The sequence below is a fragment of the Canis lupus genome, chromosome 15 (genome assembly GCF_011100685.1).
Source record: "Canis lupus familiaris isolate Mischka breed German Shepherd chromosome 15, alternate assembly UU_Cfam_GSD_1.0, whole genome shotgun sequence".
NCBI classification, from domain to species: Eukaryota; Metazoa; Chordata; class Mammalia; order Carnivora; family Canidae; genus Canis; species Canis lupus.
The window spans coordinates 2,030,421-2,050,299 of NC_049236.1; the positions used below are offsets into that span (position 1 = coordinate 2,030,421).

General features: G+C 36.6%; 1 protein-coding gene across 16 annotated transcripts in view; it reads left to right on the forward strand.

Moving 5' to 3' along the window:
* Positions 1-19,879, forward strand: part of SCMH1 (Scm polycomb group protein homolog 1) — a 177,595-nt gene that overhangs the window by 79,982 nt on the left and 77,734 nt on the right. For 15 of the 16 annotated variants that reach the window (XM_038557705.1, XM_038557703.1, XM_038557714.1 and 12 more), the window contains 2 exons: positions 12,666-12,754; positions 17,049-17,292. In XM_038557705.1, coding sequence (XP_038413633.1) covers positions 12,666-12,754; positions 17,049-17,292 — 333 coding nt within the window. Of the gene's footprint in view, positions 1-6,427; positions 6,474-12,665; positions 12,755-17,048; positions 17,293-19,879 lie in introns of all 16 variants that reach the window. The other variant, XM_038557717.1, reaches the window with a different exon arrangement.

Consider the following 19,879-nt stretch of genomic DNA (forward strand, 5'->3'; position numbering starts at 1 on the left):
AATTGATACTTCCTGCCAAAATTCAGGACAAATGGTGTTTTTATTTACTTTGTCTTTACTGTCTTAAGTCTGTCTCTCCTCTATATCACAACAAAACCCTAGTTTTCCATGTCATTAACAAAATAACCCATTTGTTTTATCCTACAGTACACATACAAGAGTCTCAGAATAATAATACAAACATTTACCACTGTAATCATTACTGACAGTATTTGAGTTACTTGCATTTCTTTTTTCTTACCCTCAGGTGAAGTATAGTCAATAATACATTATAAGGTTGTTTGGATTGGTTTCTCTCTGGGTGGCAGTGCCACCAACTTGATATAAACTTAGGTTCGTTTATTGCATGTTTTAAGATTTATTTATTTATTTTAGAGAGAGAGAGCATGTGAGTGGGGGAAGGGACAGAGGGAGAGAAACCTCAAGCAGACTCCCTGCTGAGCATAGAGCCCAATGTGAAGCTCAATCCCACGACCCTAAGATCACAATCTGAGCCAAAATCAGGAGTAAAACTCAACTAACTGAGCCACCCAAGAGCCCCTGTATTTTTTATTTATTCATTTATTTTAAATATTTTATTTATTTATTCATGAGAGACAGAGGGGCAGAGACACAGGCAGAGAGAGAAGCAGGCTCCGTGCAGGGAGCCCAACGCAGGACTCGATCCCGGGACTCCAGGATCACGCCCTGGGCCGAAGGTGGGCACTAAATCGCTGAGCCACCCAGGGATCCCTGCTTGTATTTTTAAAAAATTATTAGAGATTGCTTTTAAGAAATGTTCCTTTATAAATATATATGTGGAATACATCATTTTTTATACACATCATTCTTAAAGTCAAATCCATAAAACAAAGTATGTTCAGAGAAATCCCCTTCACCTTATTCCTTTCTCCTACCATAGGCAGCCACTTTCTTTTAATTTTATAGTTTGTACTCCATTTATTAAAATACAAATATATTTGTGTGTGTGTCTGTGTGTGTACATATATACATATATATTTCCCACTTAAATACAAATGACAGCATACTATACATACTGTCTTAACCTTGTTTTCTTCTATTTAATGAAATATCTTAAAGATGACTTCTTAGTACTATGGAAATATTTCTCATTCCTGCATAGCACTGTATAATGCTCAATCTGCTCTATGAATTGCTATTTAGAAACATCTTGATAGGCTATTAAAAATACAGTTAACCCTTGAACAACATAGGTTTGAATTGCACAGTTCCATTTTATACATAGATTTATTTCGATAAGTATATCTTTACATTATCATTAAGTTTTTTTATCATTAAGGTTTTAACTACTAAAGCTTAGTCGTTACGTTTTAGGGGAGTCAGATGTTATACATGATTTTTTAGTGCATGGGTTTCAGGGAGGGTCAGTATCCCTAACCCCCACATCATTCAAGGATCAACTAATAAGCTCCCGAGGATAATGGTGATGATTTAAATCACAATCTTTTGATAAATTCTCTAGAAATAAACAGATCAAAAAGGAAACCAAACCAACCCACCCATAATTCATGTTTAAATATTACTGGGAGTCAAAAATACCACAGATTTCAATTACATGTTGTCTACTTGTTCAGATATAAAGGTCTGAAACCATTAGAGCTAGTTCCTAACTCATACCAGAATAATAGTTTTATGTGGGTAGAAATTGCATTTAAAGAGGGGAGGGCAATGGGGGCCTAACACAATCAAAATCACCTCCAGGAAAAGATAGTCCAATTTAGAGTGGGAAATACTGAGAACAGAGCTAAGACCTACTTGATTAGAGCATTGGCTACTGAGGAATCCAAAGGAAGAGAGTAAATTGAAAGTGTGAGAGACTAGGGAGAGCACTCTTGAGAAGATAACTGTCTTTGGGGAAGGGTAGATCTATGTTAAAGGAGAAAAAGGAAGCAGGGGTTGTAATTCAGAATTATACAGAAACAGAAGAGAATCATAAAGTCAAAAGGCACACCAGTCTTCCTGTCCTATCCCAACAGGCTCATCTACTAAAGAAACTGCATTTCATTATGTCAACAGAAAATTCATAACCCGAGATCCCTGCCAAAATAGAACCTCCTGTTTTTGCTGGTCCAGGAAAATATAAGACATTACAAATTATTAAGAAATAGCAGTCAACATCTGTTAAAAGGTTCTATATGATGAAAAACCAAAGATGAGGATAAAACCATTTTTACTACTGAAAATTCTGCCAAAATCAATGACTAACCAGAACAAAACTCTTGCACAACCCAATTTGAATTAAATAAGTATTGACAGGTATGAAAAAAAGCACCATGAATCATAAATTCTAAAAGTCAGACTAGAAATGTACAATATACAGGAAGATGTGAAAATAGAATTGTCCAAGCTCAAGAAAAAAATTAAAGACAAAATAATCTCAATTGCAGACTCAATTCTAGGATGCCCAATGGACAGTAGGTATAACTGAAAATATAGTAAGGGACATTGAGAAGAGAAATAAAAACAACCAAGAGAATAAATATAAATATTAGGAAAGGTTTAAAAGTATCAGAAAGGAGCTGTTAGATATAGAACATAGTCAACAAAGATTCAGTGCATATATGTGAATGTATATATGCATGTATAATTAGAGCCTCTGAAGAAGACGAACTAAACAATGAAACAACTAATACTTACAAGAAAATTTTTCCAAAGCTACTGCAACTAAGGACCGATTTTTTTTTTTTTAAAGAAGCACCTGGATTTTTAATTTTGTTGAATTGCAATTTAAAGTTAAAAAGCCTATGTGACTGGTGGCTACTCTACTGGACAGTGCCGTTCTAGGTAATAGAGAAGTAGGAAAACATCCAGATTCTTTTTATGAGGCAGGTAGAATTTTGATACCCAAGCCTAATTTAAATTACACACACACACACACACACACACGTATATGTACAATTCCTTGTATGAATATCTTTATAAAAGTCTTAAATATTAGGAATTAGAATTCATCATATTTAAAAAACAATAATTTATCAAATCAAAATAGTGGTTTTTTTCTGGGAATGAAAGAAGGTTTAACTTTAGAGAAATCATTAGTGAAATTCACCACATTAAGATAGCTAAGCAAGAAAGTCATCTGACCTTTAACAGAAATTAGCATACTACCTAGGATTCATATTTCCTGTTTTCACAACTTCTTACAAAGCAGCAGTGCCCAAGATATGTGGGACTGTTATAAAGATAGACTTACAGATCAGTGGATTAAGTTTGAGTGTCCAGAATTAAACTCATACATTTATGTTCAGTTGATTTTCAACAACGGTACCACGACAGTTCAGTGGATTTTCAGTAACTGGTGCAGAGCCAACTGGAGATATACATAACAAAAAAATGAAGCTGGACCATATATATAAAATTAATTCCAAGTGGATGATAGTCCTAAATGTAGGAGCTCAAACTATAAAACTCGTAGGAGAAAATACAGGGGAAAAGCTTCATGATATAGGAATTGGCAGTAATTCCTTGGAAATGACACCAAAAGCACAGGCAACAAAAAGAAAAAAAATAGTTAAATTGGACTACATAAAATTAAAATCTTTTTCATCAGTGGACAATATCAACAAAGTGAAAAAGGAACTCACAGAGTAAGAGAAAATATTTGCAAATCATGTATCAGATAAGAGGTTAATATCCAGAATATTAAAAAACAAAACCAAAAAGACCATCCTTCAACTCAACAACAAAAGCAAACAACCTGATATAAAAATGAGCAAAGGACTTGAATAGACATTTCTCTAAAGATATACAAATGATCAATAAGCACATGAAGAGATCTCAGCATCACTAATCATTAGGAAAATACAAATCAAAACTACACTGATACTCTATTTCATACCCATTGAGATGGCTATTATCAAATAAATAGAAAATAAGAAGTATTGGTGAAGATATAGAGAAATTGGAATCTTTGTGCACTATTGATGGGAATATAAAATAGTGCAGCCACTATGGAAAGCAATATGGCATTTCTTCAAAAAATGAAATACAGAATTACCATGTAATTCAGTGTTTCCACTTCTAGGTATATAGACAATTAAAAGTAGGGACTCAAGCAGATATTTGTACACCTATATTTAGAAGCATTATTCACAATAGCCAAAATATCAAAGCAACTCAAGTGTCTATCAGTGGAAGAATGGTTAAACAAAATGTGTCATATGCATACAATGGAATATTATTGAAGCTTAAAAAGGAAAGAGATTCTGACCCATGCTACAATGTAGATGAGTTTTGAAGACATTATGCTAAGTGAAATAAGCCAGTCACAAAAGGACAAACATTGTATGATCCCACTTATACAAGATACCTAATTAAGGCAAATTCATAGAGAAAATAGAATGCTGGTTGCCAGGAGCTGGTAGTGTAGGAGGAATGGCAAATTATTCTGTAATGGGTACGGAGTTCACTTGGGGAAGATGAAAAATTTCTGGAGATGGATGGTGGTGATAGTTGTACAACAATGTGAATGTCCTTGATGCCACTCTTGAGAAAGGGAAATATATATACACACATGTACATCTTATACATGAAATTATATATTTTGCATACATACTTTTATAAGAAGAAACATAGGAATGTTAAGTCAGAAAATAAAGAAAAGATCACCTATTGGGAGTGTCTGGGAATAGGGTCGAAAGTAGAGCAATGAGAGTGAGACTTTTCTAAGAATACTCTTTTATAGTCTCTTGACTTTTGTGTTATATAAATATTTTACTCAAAAAACAAAATTAAACCAGAAACAAGAAAAATCATAACCTAAAATTGATTACAAACAGAAACAAACTGAACTGTGTATCAAATGGATATCATAACAACATTGAAGAAAAAATTAATTCCAGTACCTTGAAAAGAAAACCTTCACAGTATACCCTTGAGGGGACATATTTCAAAGAAAAAATGGAAACTTCAGATAAATTCTGATGTTTTCTTAATGTTAGTGGGTTATCCTTAATAATCTGAAGTGATTTTGCATGCATTGAAGATAGAGCAAATGAGTAAATAAGATACAAATGAGAGATGTGGAAGGTGAAGAACCCTGTAGTATAGAATTTGAAATTGGAGGTATCTATATGAACTCCTAAACTTAAAAAATGTATATAATTTTATATATAGTTGTATTATAATTTTATAACTTATGTTCATTGAAAAGGTCTAAAAGTAATGACACCTTAGTAGCAATGTGGTTTCTAAATCCCATTCTTCACTAGATGGAATCATGGCTCCTTGGAGGAATGACTTATTCCAAGGCTGAGCAGAAGAGAAAATGTAAGATGAATTTGGAACATTCTATTATGCCAGAAAGAAAAGAAGTCTCAAAGAATAATGAGGACATAGCAGAAAGACACAGGAGCCAGCTTGAAGGAGCTCTGACCAGCCAAAATTGGAACAATATGAATATCAGAAAGAATAATGAAAACAAAAGAACAGTGGTATTGACATCCATGGGTCCCTAGTGTAGACACAAAAAATTTTAGAGTTTCAGGAAAAGGTCTAATTACAGAATGCCAGCTAATAAATATAGAAAGAATGATAGAAAATTACCATTTTGCAACCACCATTTTAATTGATTCAGGTGAGGATAATCAATGAATGCTAAAAGCATTGAGTAAGAAAAGCTTACCAGAGAATAGGATATTCACATAGTCTCAATGTTTTTCTACCACTGATTACCTATTAATTACGAAGAGAAGTTATAATGAAGAAATCTGTCAGTCACTCCTTAACAAGTGATCAAATTTAGTATCATCAATAATTAGACAAACTGACATTATGTGCTTCTTAAAGAAATGAAGTGGGAAGTATTCAATATCACGTGTGTTTTTGTCAGAACTGTTTAGTATGAATGTAAACATAAGGAAACAATCAGAAAAAAATCTGAGTTGTGGGATACTCTGCTAAACAGCTAGCCCACGGTCTTCAAAAATATCAGTTTCATGAAAAACAAAAGCCAACAGGACTGCTGTAGATTAAAGGAGACTAAAGGAACATGACAGCCAAATGCAAAATGTAATTTTTGATCAATTCTTGTATTTAAAAAAATTAAACAGCCATAAAGGACATTTTGGAGAGAATTGAGGATATTTTTAATGAAATTTCTTGGGTATGACAATATTACAGTTTTAAAGGAGAATGTCCTTGTTCTGAGGACAAATGTACTGGTGTATTTAGAGGTGAAGTGTCACTATGTCTCTGACTTTCTCATAGTTCAGAGGACAAAGTATGTAGATAGATGGAAAACAAATATGGTGAAATGTTATTAGTTGTTGAATCTAGGTGAAGAGTACATAGTTCATGTACTGTTTTTGCTACTTTTCTCTAGGTTTAATATTTTTCAAAATAAAAAGTTTAAATAAATTATGTATGTAATTATACATATATATGTGTGTGTGTTCATGTTCCCCAGGCCTCCTCTGGACCTCTCCCCAGAGTTGCTGAATCAGAATCTCTAGGTAATGGGGCTTGGGATTCTGCATGGTAAAATGACTCTCCCCAGACTCTTAACAAAATTGGTCTATATTTGGGAAACATTGCTCTAGAAGAGCTTTCTTCTCTTGTAAAATCTTGTATGATTTATGTGTATGTATGTGTGTTCTGTTCACAAAAGGAAGATTCATACTCCCTTACGGAGTCCTCCAGGGGAAAAGGTGGAAAGGTAGAATGACCCTCAGGTGACATTATTAGCTCAATGCTGCCAACCTTTTCCTCACACTCCTTTGTTTTATTGACCTATTCTGCTACTCAAGACTGTGATTATTTCTTCTAAACAAGACTGTTTGGATCACTGGTTCTCAAACTTGGCTGCCAGTTAGAATCACCCAGAGAGCTCGTAAAACTTTCAGTGCCTAGGCATTACCTCAGATCAGTTAAATCAGAATTTCTGATTCTGGGTGGAACCAGTGTATTCTTTAATGCTCCCCCAGGGGATTCCAGTGTCCACATTTGAGAGTCCCTGGTCTATAACAGAGGCTAGCTTCTGGTGAGGCTTCCCTCCCCCGCCCCCAGTGAAATGTGTCAGAATCCCAGTACCAAGGGCCTAGTCAGTAAGCTGTCACATGCTCTGGGGTATATGTGGTACCTTGACTTGAAAGGAACTCTTTGTATATTTCTGTCCCTGACCAGTCTTTTCATTTGCTAAGTAACCTCCAGGGCCTGTCAATAGAAAAGGGGTTTTAAAAAGATACACATCTTTTTTTGTGATCACAGAATTTGAACTCTTTACAAAACCTGTGGGGGTAGAAATAGCCCAAAACTTTGGAAGTTTATTTAACCATGTTGTCTTAAATGCTTATTTTACAAAGACAATTTAAAAAATATTCACTAAACTCCCTCTTCTCTACAGCAAGGACCCTGCCAGACCCATGTATATACCTATCTCAAGATTAGTCACAACCAATTAAATTAAATTAATCTGAGTTAACTTGTGTTTGAGAGTATATTTGGGAGTTACACTCCCAGCAATATAGGGATGGAATCGTATCAGAGCTAAAAGGAATCCAGTCTTCCCTGATAGTACGGCTGGATCTTCACTTCTTCCTCAGGGAAGACACCCTGTGTGTTCAGCACCTCTCTGTCAGTTTCATTTCTCCTTTCTTTCATGTGTAGGGTAAAATTGAGATAGTCCACTCAACCTCGGTTTGGAAGCATAGCTTTATTTAGTTCAGTGTCGTCATCTGACAAATACAGAAACAAGGAAAGGGAAGTAAGTTGTTCAGGGCCGTACAGTGAGTGGCATGTTTCTGTACATGAATTTGTAGACATGTATCTATGTAAAGCTCCTGTGGGAGAAGAGAATGAGTTGAGCATCATTTTGACAGGGATAAAGTCTAATAACTTCACAAAGCTTGGAATTATTAGATGGGACAATGGCCTGGTAGAGAGTGGAGCCCATACCCAAGTGGTTCCTGGTGTGAGTGCTGTTCTGGCACTCGCCACCAGAGGGCATGAACCATGACTAAATTGTAGACCTGCTGATCTGTGCCGAAGTCCAGAGCTTCCTCAGGTCAAAGTTTGTTTAAACAGCTGGATCCTAACTCACTCAGTGTCCCATCGTCTTGGGAATATCTAGAAGCTCTTTATAACTGGTTCTTTATAAATATTTTTTAAAAGAAATCCTAGGTAAACAAACACAGAACACTTGTAGCATGCCTGGGTTTAGAATTAAAGAGACCTGGCTTTATCATATTAGCTCAGCCACTTATAAGTTTAGTTATGTGGCCATTGATAAGTTGCTCTTCCTTGACTTTTAACCTTGAACTTCAGTTGCCTCACCTGCTAGATCATTCATAAACTCTGCCACACCGGGGTTTAGTGAATATTAAATGGAATAACAAAGTATCCATCAATTATTGATAACCTTTTTACTAAATGGACATTTTTCCTTTGTTCAGTAAGACTCTCATGGAGTTTTTTTTTTTTAAGATTTATTTATTTATTTATTTATTTATTTATTTATTTATTTATCTATCTATCTATGATAGACACAGAGAGAGGGAGAGAGAGAGAGGCAGAGACACAGGAGGAGGGAGAAGCAGGCTCCATGTCAGGAGCCTGACGTGGGACTCGATCCCAGGACTCCAGGATCGCTCCCTGGGCCAAAGGCAGGCACTAAACTGCTGAGCCACCCAGGGATCCCCATGAGCCACCCAGGGATCCCCTGGAGTTTATATTCTAGTTGGAAAATGCATACACATTACTATGAAAAAAGAAAGGAAATTCAGACAACAGTGAGGGCTAAGGATAAATAAAAGGGAGCAGGATTTAGAAGGCTATTCTAGGGAAAATGGTCTAAGAATGCCTCTCTGAGGAGATGATATTTCAGCCAAGAACTAACAAAGATTTGAGAAAAGGGAGGGTGTTTGAGGCAGAGGGACATAGCTTGGAGTGTCTGAGGAACAGAAAGATCAGTGAATGGGGTGCAGAGGAGTGTCAGGAGATGAATTATGAGAAGTAAGCAAGTTCTAGACCATGTAAGCCTTGTTAACATACCTGAAGACCGAAGGTTTATTTAATGGGATGTAAGCGTAGCAGTGATATGATCTGATTGATAGTTTAAAAAAAAAAATACAACCATAGAGGCAAGAGTAGAGGCAGAGAGTCCAGCTAGAAAGTTGTTTGAGCATTTTAGGTACAGTGAGATCAGAGGTGGTCATTGGTTGTTGAGAAATCTTGAATGGTGAGAAAATGGTTTGAAGATGCACACGCTATCAAGCCTTGCTGACTAATTGTATTTGAGGGGTGCTAGAAAGGAAGGAATCCTAGGTGATTTTTAGGCCTTTTGATCTCAGCCACCTGGATTTAAATAAGTGATGCCATTAAGTGAGATGAGATGACAGGAGAAAAGAGCAAGTTGGGGGCAGGCAGCAAATCCAGAGTTCTGCGTGAGACTTACTCGTTTTGAGACCTCTTAGCATGCAAGTAGACTTACAGAATAAGGCAGTTGGAAATCTGAGCATGACACTCAGGGCAGGGATTTAAGCTCAGGATATAAATTGGTAGTTCTATTTGCCAAGAGGAGACTGGAGACCCAAGAAGAGGAAAATGGGTGGCCGAGCACCGAGGTGCTCCCATTCTCAAAGGTTGGGATTTCTGACCCACCTGTTCTTTTCCTCACAAGCACCTCAGGCCACTGCTTAATTTGAGGAGATCCTCAAATTACTATTTTTATTCTTCTCTTCCCTCTTGCACAATTTTATGACCCAAACTCCTTTTACCAGTGAGAACGCTATGGCAGGGTGAGTGATGAAATATTTGAAGACCTTAACTTGCTGATTGATAATGAAGGTTCTGGAGACAGAGGACTTGGGCTTAAATCCTGCCTCTGCTATTTATTAGCATAATAACCTCAGATATTTTACTTCATTTCTCTAACTCAGTATTTCCATCTATAATGGCTAGCATTTATCTAACACTTGTTATATACCAGGCTGGGTTTTAAGTTTTTCACATGTCTTAACCTATTTTAATCCTTAGAACAACCCATTGAGCTAGTTACTGTTTTTATCCCACTTTATTGTTGAAGAAACTAAAACCAGAGAGAGGTTTTTATAATTTGCCGTTAAGTTGCACATCAGGTAAGTTAAGTGACAGAACTAGATTTGAATCGAGGCAGCCTGGCTCCTGAACTTCCCTGGCTACTCTTCTCATAGCTGATGCACAGAGTTGTAGTAGTGATTAAATGAGGTAACCCACTTAAAGTGCATAGCACATAGAGCCTAGCATATCATATGTGCATAATAAATGTTTTCTTTGGAAGGTAGCATAGTGTAATGAAAGAGGAGCAAATGAAAAGTCCTAGGGGTCCAGCCTGATTCTACAAGAGCAACTTATGTGACCAGAAATAAGTTTCTTAGCCTCTCTGGACTTTAGTTTTATAGTCTGCAACATAAAATCTTTTTACTATATGGTCTCTGAGGGCCCTTTCAATGTTAAAATGCTATCTGTGACTGCCCGAGACAGATTATGGATACATTTTAATTTGGCCCCACATCACCTTGGGGGTTGGGGAAATAAGGTGCCTCAGTAATTCTTTGGTTTGGTATCATTTCTGTGTTGCCCTGCTACTCTCACTAGGAGGTAGTGAAACAGAATAGTTAGAAACCCTGAGGTCTAGAGTAAGACTGTCATATGTTGGCAATCTTCATCGCTTACTACTTTGGACAAGATATTTATCTTGAGTTTCCGTTTCATCTTCTGCAAACTAAAGGTAATAATAGTGCATACCTTGTGGTATTATTTCAGATATCCAGAAAGAAATTGCATGTGAAGAATTTAACATGTAGTAAGGAGTCAATACGTATTAGGCCTGAATTTCTGAAGAAATTTAAATTTAAAAAAATTTTTTTTTTTACCCTGATCAAAGGAAAAGTAGTCAAGACTCCTTTGGCTGTGAATTCAAGAACTCAACTCACACCAAGTTAGAGGAGGAGAAAAGGAGGAAAGAGGAATTACTAACTCTGTATAACGAAGAAGTTAAGGTCAGCTGCTGAGTGTGTTTGGACACAGGATTTTAAACACTCTCATGGCTCCCTGTCTCTTGCTCTACCTTGGCTTTATTCTGTTATGCTTTCCATTTAGCAGTGCCAAGCCAAAGACTCTGATCTGACATGCCTATGGTGTCAGAAAACAGTTGACCCAGCTTGGGTCAACTTGGTGCGGGGCAATCTGGTGCCCTCAAATGGCATGATTTTCTACTCCATGGCAAGGTTGGTAGAGTCATGCCATAGACATCAAATCACATAGGGTTTTTCCAGAGGGGAAAAAAGACTAGGCAAGCAAAGAAGTAAACAATAGCAGTTTTAGATGAAGTGATAGGAACGTCGGCATTGCTGTCAACATTGTTGATATCAATGAGTTCTCACCGTGGGCAGCTCGGCTTAGCCTAGCCAGCTTTGAGATGTAAAGTTTAAATCAAATGGGGTAGTAACTCTCTTATTTCTTTTTTTCTCTCTTTTCATGACCTCCTCCTCAGTTATAGTCATTAATTAATACTTAATCCCCAAAGCTGATTCTTCCTTTTTCATTTTACCTGCATGCTGATAGTTTAGCATAGTCCATAGTGTGGACTTAAGGGACTGGGTTTCACTTCCATCTTTCTTATTTGCTCACTTCGAAATCTTAAGAAGTTTATTTTATACCTCCCTTCTTGTCTATTAAATGAAGATAATATTTACTTCCTTGGGTTGTCTTGAGTAGGTGGTCTATGGAAAGTGATCAGCACAGTGTTGTGCACACAGCAGGCTCCTCAGTAATAACAGTTGTTATTTCCAGCCCTGCAGCTTTGATGCAGCCTGTCTGTTCTTCTGTCAGGGATGGGAAAGCTGAGGGCAATGGGGAGACTCTCAAAAAGCACTAGTTTTGAATATCTCAGAATAGAGAGTTGGAGCCAAAGAGAAGGAAGCATTCGGAGCTCTACTTGGAAGGCCTAACTATGATAACAATGAAAGACAATGGACAGTTAATCTCTCTGGGCTTCTTTTTACTCTTTTGGAAAATGAGTAAAATCTTCGTTATTGTCTGATCCTTAATTGTTTAAGTAAAAATGAATATCAGAAAGTGTTTTGTACTCTGTGTTTTTGTGTGTGTGTGCGCATGTGAGAGAGAGAGAGAGAGAGAAAGAGAGAAAGGAAGAGAAAGTGAGAAAGAGAAATAGTGAGTTAGTTTATATTGAAATAAACCAAAAAGATTTACTGATATATTGGGTGTATCGGTTCACATATTTGATTTCTTCTTAAGATGTTATCCTATCCCCTTTCACACTTTACTGTCTAGATCATTTCTAAGTATTGGTTAATCTTATCTCACATATATTTTGGACTTTTCAAGAAAAGCTTTATAGACATCATAATACATATTTTATAATACTTGTCATAGAGTCAGAAAAGTTTATTGAGGACTTTGTTCCACTGCTTATCTGCAACATTACCTTGGGCAAGTTACTTTCCCTCTCCCGTGCCTCATTTCCTCGACTGTCTAATGAGGCATTTCTTCTATTTAACCTTTAAGTCCTTTCCTAACAGTCTATGATTTTGTAACTATCACAGCATAGGTTGTGGCAGGAGTAGCTGGATTGCCAAGGGAAAACTTAATATCACCAGTCCCTTTGAAACATATTTTTTACCTGTTGCCCATTATGTTTGCTGCAGGATTTCGGCTGAATGCCTCCTCTTGGCCCATGTTCCTTTTGAAGACACTAAATGGAGCAGAGATGGCTCCCATCAGGATTTTCCACAAGGTATGGTGTCCTTCAGTTATCACCACTTGCTTAAGGTCACATGATTCCATTCTTGCATTTTACTAAGCCCCTGATGTCTACTTTATATTTATGGCCTGAGGATGCCTTTTCAGAAACTAGTTCAGTGGGAGGATTTTTTAGTATCTTAGGAAGCAGCAACTATCCCTCGAGGAAATTTCACTATAAGTCAGGATTCCTGGGGTTTGGGTCCCAGCTCTGCCAATAATAATCAGTGCCCTTTTGTCATCATCTATAAGTGGGATTCTGTCTCACAGGGTTGTTAAGAAGTTAAAATGTGTTTATCAGTAAAACATATAAAATATAATATAAATCTGAAGGAGCTATTCTTATCCTAGATCTTGGAATTCCCTAAGGTCCATATGCTAAACAAAGAGGAAGGAGACTATTTTTTGAATGTCTACAGTATGTTTGGAATTGATATACACCATCTCATTTAATATCCACAGTTAACTTTCTGAAGCAAGAGTTGCAATTTTCATTTAATAATTAAGGAAACAAATACTTTTGAATAAAGAACTTGCCCAAGATCACATGGCTAGTAGGGTGGAACAGGGATTAAAACCTGTATCCATTCTTGCTTGTTTTTCAAGGCATGAAGCAATCAGTCTGCTCTCAGCTGAATTATTTAATGAGGTAGAGGGGACTGAATTAGCATTACCTGTGCTGCTAGTAAAGTCTAAGCCCTAAGAGCACTATATGGTTACCAGAATATATAGTGTACTGGGCAAATTAAAAACCCTTTCACTACAGAATATATCAAAATGGTGGGGTGGGGTTAGAGGGACCAACAAATACTCTTTGAAATGCTTTATCAAGCTATCAGAAAGGTAGAAAACTCTCCAGAGGCCAGAATGAAGGAGAACCAGAGTTAAATGTATGTAGTACATCTGTAGATGCCTTAAGGGGCATTGCCAGTCTTACTTTCTAAGGATCTAGTCTTTTAACAGCCATAGTAGGATAGATGAGCACTTGGGCCCATGCAAGGCAGGGAAACAGGCCTGAGACTACCATGTAGACCACCAGATCAGGTCCCTCAGCTGGTAACTACTTAGTGGAAGGACTGTTAACACTGGCAAGGGAAGTCTCCACTGGGGTTCTAGGGAGGAGTGAAAATGGAGTCACTTTCTCCAATAAAGCGGTCTTCGCCCATGCCGGTCCATGGTTCAGATATAGTGCCTGTGTTGTCTGGGAACTTCAGAGGTGTATGGAGATATTTCTGAGTGCCTACAGAAGCAAACCCAAAGCCTCTCTACATGGTTTGGTTGCTTTCAACCCAATGTCCTAGAAGTCCCAAAAGTGAGACACCCCTGAAAATGAGAGTTCATTTCAGAATTCCAGAGCCCTCAAAAACTCTTGAAACAGATCCAACACAATGGGACATCAGTAGGCCCAACAAGCAGTAAGGCTATAAACCCAAGGACTTTCAGATAATAGAGATATCAGATAGAGATTATAAATTCAGTATTTAAAAATAAAGAATGAAAAGAGGGAATTTAAAAATTGAGAGAAATACAAAGCCCTATTTCCAAAAGTATTTGAAAACAAGCAAATTGAATATCTAGAAATGAACTTAATGATTAAAAGAACAAATTAAAAAAAATAATAATAAAAAAAAATAATAAAAAAAAGAACAAATTAATGAGTAGGAATATAAGAAACTAGGACTTCTGTGAAGAATTAACTGAAAGACATGTGTAACGATTTTCTCCAGAATGCAGTGCAGAGAGATAAAGAGATGGAAAATATTAAAGAGAAAAGACAGAATAGTAGAAGGTCCAATATATGCTGAACATGAACTTCAGAAAGATTAGTAAGAAAGATAGGGAAGAGTCATATTCAAGAAGGTATTGACAGAATTCTCCAGAGTGTGTATTAAGCACGAGTATGTTTTAAAACATCACAAAATGACTGAAGCCCGAAGAAAAGATCTGAGCAAATAATCACACAGAACACCTTCCAGAGGATTCCTGGTCGGCTGGCAGTGCATCTCCTGACAGCAGTACAAGCCAAAAGATATTAGAACAGTATTTTCCAAGTACTGAGAAAAAATTACTGTCTACCTACAATTTTATATCTACCTATGTTATTTCAAAATGAATGTAAAATCAAAACATTTCCAAACAAACTAATACGAGTAACTGCTAACATAGATGCAGAAAGAACAACAAAATATATTTCAGGAAGTAGGTGAGTGAGCTCAGAAAGTAAGAATGGAAGAAGTAGTGGTGAGGAAAGATTGCTTAACATGTGGGTAAACCTAATCAAGCATTGCCTGTAACTATATAAACTAAATATAATAACAGTGTGGAACTAAATTATCAAACACCTATTAACTCAGGAGTAGGTAAAATAGTCTAAAGTCTTTATATTGTTTGGGACTGTACATAAAGATGAGCTTAGATTTAATTATGTCAACTATACAGTTACAATCTTAAGGGGATCCACTGAAAGAACTATAAAGAAAATGATTAACATCTGAACCAATGGAGAGGTGGAAAGGAAAGAAAATTCAATTGATTGTAAAGGAACCTGGAAAAATCACGTTACATAGAAATCTAGGCAATATGATAATTGTAATAAATTTAAATACATCAGTTATAAAAAATGAGCTTAAACTCATCAGTTCAGAATACATTAGATTGTTCTTAAATCTAGCTACATGCTATTTACAAGAGACACTGCTAAAATATGATACCAAAATGTTGGAAGGAAAAGAAAATACCAGGAAAATCTTCATCAAAATGAAGCCAGTCCTAACCATACTGACATTAGGCAAAGGAGACTTTGCTAGTGAAAGACATTCTAAAGAGGCTGCCATCTAATTAAAAAAATACATGCTTCTGAAAAACAGTGCCTCAGATATGAAAGCAAAATTTGACAGAATTTGGACAAATTGGAAAATCTACAATTGCTACGGGATATATTGGTACAGATCTCTCATTAATTGATAAATCAGGTAGATGAGGAAATTGATATATCAGCATAAGCTACTCAGTACTAAATTGGCTGATGAGTTTTTAAAAATCAGTTGCATTGTTATTTAACAGCAACAAGTGGTTGAAAATAAAAATTTTAGAAAAAAAATTTTAGAAGAAAGCAATAAAATTGTAATATGCCTAGAAAAATGTCAGTAAAAAGCATGAGATATTGGTGGAGAAAATGTTTAAATTCATATTAAAGAAGAAATCTACATTAAAGAATACTTAGTAAATGGAAAATACTGTCATGTTCATGGATGAGAATGCTAAATATTAGTTTTACAAAGGTTTCTTCCTAAATCTATAAATTCATTAGGATTCCAGTCAAAATATCCAAATAGGGGTTTTCTATGGACTTAAAAAGCTTATTTTTTGAAATCAGCTCTTATATGAAAGATCATAAGAAATTCATGTGAAAGATCAATAATAGCCAAAGCCATACAAAAAATGACAAAGTAGGGGACTTTTTCTCCCAGATACCCATTTTGTAAGACAGTGTTATTGGTGCAGGATCAGAGTCTAAGTCTAGGGAAAGAATAGAGTGTATAGTACTTTTTGGGAACTTTATCTTTGGAACTACATTGCAAATTCACACTGCTGGAGAAAGTGTGCGATGTTAAAACCACTTAAGAGGGCAATTTGACAATATTTTAATAAAGTGTAAAATGTATATATCAGTCCTATAACCCAGCAATTCTGCTCCTACAGTAACCCTCCCCATGTGTGTAGAGGAACAAGTACAAGAATGGTCATTAAAAATCTTGAAATAGTGAACAATTAGAAAGAATCTTAAATGTCCATCAGAAGAGAATGAATTAATAGTGATATATACATATAATGGAATACTGTTAGCACTTAGCATTTATCAACAGAGATAAATTTCAAAAACATAATGTTACCACCAAAAAAAGTTGTAGAATATGTACAGTATAATATCATTTATATGAAATTTTAAAGTGTGTAAGTGGATGTGTGTGTGTATATATATATGTATGTATATATAGTTAAATCGGAAAACATGCATGAGGCATGGGCACAAAAGGGATTGAACTTTATCGGTTACCTTTTATTTCTTAAAAGTCTGAATCAAAAGTGGTAAAATGTTAGGACTTAAGTAATACTTTGGTACCCTTTGAAATTCCAAACTTTAAATTTTAAAACTAAAACTAAACCTTCGTGATCAGTCTTCAAGAGCAGCCAGTCACTTTGTCATCATCCAAATATGGTGACAGTCTTTTGGCGTACACAGCCTCTGTCTTTGCCTCTAGGTTTGCATATTTCTGTTTCTCATCTAGGAACCACCATCGCCTTCCCACAACTTCTTCAAAATGGGAATGAAGCTAGAAGCTGTGGACAGGAAGAACCCTCATTTCATTTGCCCAGCCACTATTGGGGAGGTGCGGGGCTCAGAGGTGCTTGTCACTTTTGACGGGTGGCGAGGGGCCTTTGACTACTGGTGCCGCTTCGACTCCCGGGACATCTTCCCTGTGGGCTGGTGCTCCTTGACTGGAGACAACCTACAGCCGCCTGGCACGAAAGGTAAAGGCTCATCTGTGAGCTCTTGAAATCAGGACCCAAGTCGGGAAGGGGGATTGTCTGGATCTCCCATAGTCAGCATCTCTTCAGTAAACCTCACCAGTAAGCAACTGAGGTAAAAACCAAGGTCTACCAGAGAGTAATTAGAAACAATAAGAATTAAATATCAAAGGAAGCTAGACGTGGAGTTTGGGATAAAGTAAACGTTCTTTGCTCTAGAGATCCTGGTTTATTCTCAGGCACCCAGCCTTTCCTCTCTGTGACTTTGGTTCCTGGCCTGTTTCAGAGTTTGCGTAGTATTGTCTCAGGGTGCACTTCTGTCTTGGGTCTCAGCTTTGTATATGAGCTGAAGTATCACCATGTCGTCAGAACACTTGAGAAGCATTGTAGCACAGTGGGAAAAGCGTGAGTTTTGAGACCTAGGTTTGAGTCCCAGCTCTGCCTTTTCTTCACCAGCTGTGTGGCTTTGGGCACCCTCTTTAAACCTCAAATTCCTTGTCTGTAAAAGAACACATGCTTCATAAAGTTATTGTGAGGAATAAATGAGATGACGTGGGTAAATGCTTACATACTATTTGGCAGATAGCCAATGCTAAACAAATGTTTTTATTATATTCTGTTATTATTATAGTTATATGCTATATTTCTTATAATTATTATATAATATATATTATGCCACATTATTATTATTATGCTATTATTATAAAAATAACTACTCCCAATGGAAGAGTATATATGAAATACTGGAAGAGTACCACAGGATAGTTAAATAGTAAATTATATTTCTAATGATGATTAGAGTTGGACATCATCCAGGATAGAGTTTGAGGTAGCTGCATCTCATTCCTGAAGTCTAAAAGTACTAGTTAATCTGAGGGAATAGAAAGCCACCCTTCCTGTGGTCTGTCAGTCTCTTTTCTAAACCTCTGTCAATTTCATTCATTCATGGCACCTGATATTTATTGGCACTTAATTGTGAGCCAGGCTGAGGATACAGCAGTTAGAAAGATGAAAAAGATTTCTGCCCTCCTGGAACTTCTGTTCTAGAGGGATGAGATAGCTGATAAGCACTGAAATCAAGAAATAAGCTGATTTAAGATCAGTTTTTCCTTGGGACTAAAGTATGTGAGGTAGTGGCAGTGAAGGAGTGATTGTGAAGGGAGTTTTTGTTTAACAGCTTTATTGAAGTGTAATTGAAGTGAAACAAATGGCACATATTGTAAGTATGCCATTTGAAAGGTTTTGGCATATGTGTACATCCATGAAACCATGACCATAGTCAAAATAATGAACATATCCATCATGGCCAAAAGTTTCCTTTTTTCTCTTGGTGGGAGGGGGAGATTCGTTAGATAGAGTTTCTTTTCAGGAACATTTGTCTGAAAAGGTGATATTTGAATTGAATAACAAGAAAGAGCATTCCAAGCAGGGATGGGACATACATACACCCTGGTGCTGAGGCATGAATGAGCTTATGTGTTTCAGGGGCAGAGAGAAGCCTACTCCTACTGTAATGCACTGTGTGAGGAGGAAAGTAGCAAAACCCAGTAGGACCCTGAAAGCCAGAGTGAGAATTCAGATTTTATTCCAAACATAGTGGGAATTGTTAAAGGGCACTATGTAAGGGAATGACAAAATCTGACTTACTTTTAAAGAGTCACGTGTACTTGTATACAGAATTCAACTCAACAATGAAAAAAACTACCCAGTTAAAAAAATGAGCAAAGGGTTTGAATAGAATTTCTCCAAAGAAGATGTATAAAAGGCCAATAAGCACTTGAAAAGATTCTCCAGGTCATTAGCCATTAGGGAAATGCAGATCAAAGCCACAAGGAGATAGTACTTCACACCTGTGGGTATGATCTCACCAAAAGGCAGTAACAAGTGTTGGCAAGAATCTGGAGGAATTGGAGCACTCATACATGGCTAGTGGGATTGTAAAGTGATACAGCCACTGTAGAAACAGTTTGGAAGTTACTCAAATTGTTAAACATGGAGTTACCTGTGACCCAGGAATACCACTCATGGGTATACACCCAAGAGATAGAAAATCTTTCCACAGAAAAATATATCATGGATGTTCACAACAGCATTATTCATAGTAGCCAAAAAGTCGAAGTAGCGCAAGTGTCCATCATGTAACAGACAAATAAAATGTGGTATATCCATATGAAATATTATTGAGCAATAAAAAGAAATAAAGTCCTACAATATGCTACACCCACAGATATACCTTGAAAAACCTTATTTAAAAAAAAAAAAAGCCAATCACAAAAGACCACACATGGCATGATTGCATTTGTATGGGTTGTCCAGAAGAGGCAAAAATAGACAAAAGTAAATTAGTGGTTGCCAGCAGCTTGAGGGAGAGAGGAAATGGGAAGTGACTTTGATAGGTGCAGGGATGATAAATATGCTCTAAAATTAGATAAGGGTGATACTTGCCATTCTGTGTATCTACTAAAAACACTGAATTATACACTTAAAAGGGGGTGAATCTTATGGTATGTAAAGTATCTATTAATAAAGCTGTCATTTAAAAAATCACTTGGGGGCAGCCCAGGTGGCTCAGAGGTTTAGCGTCGCCTTT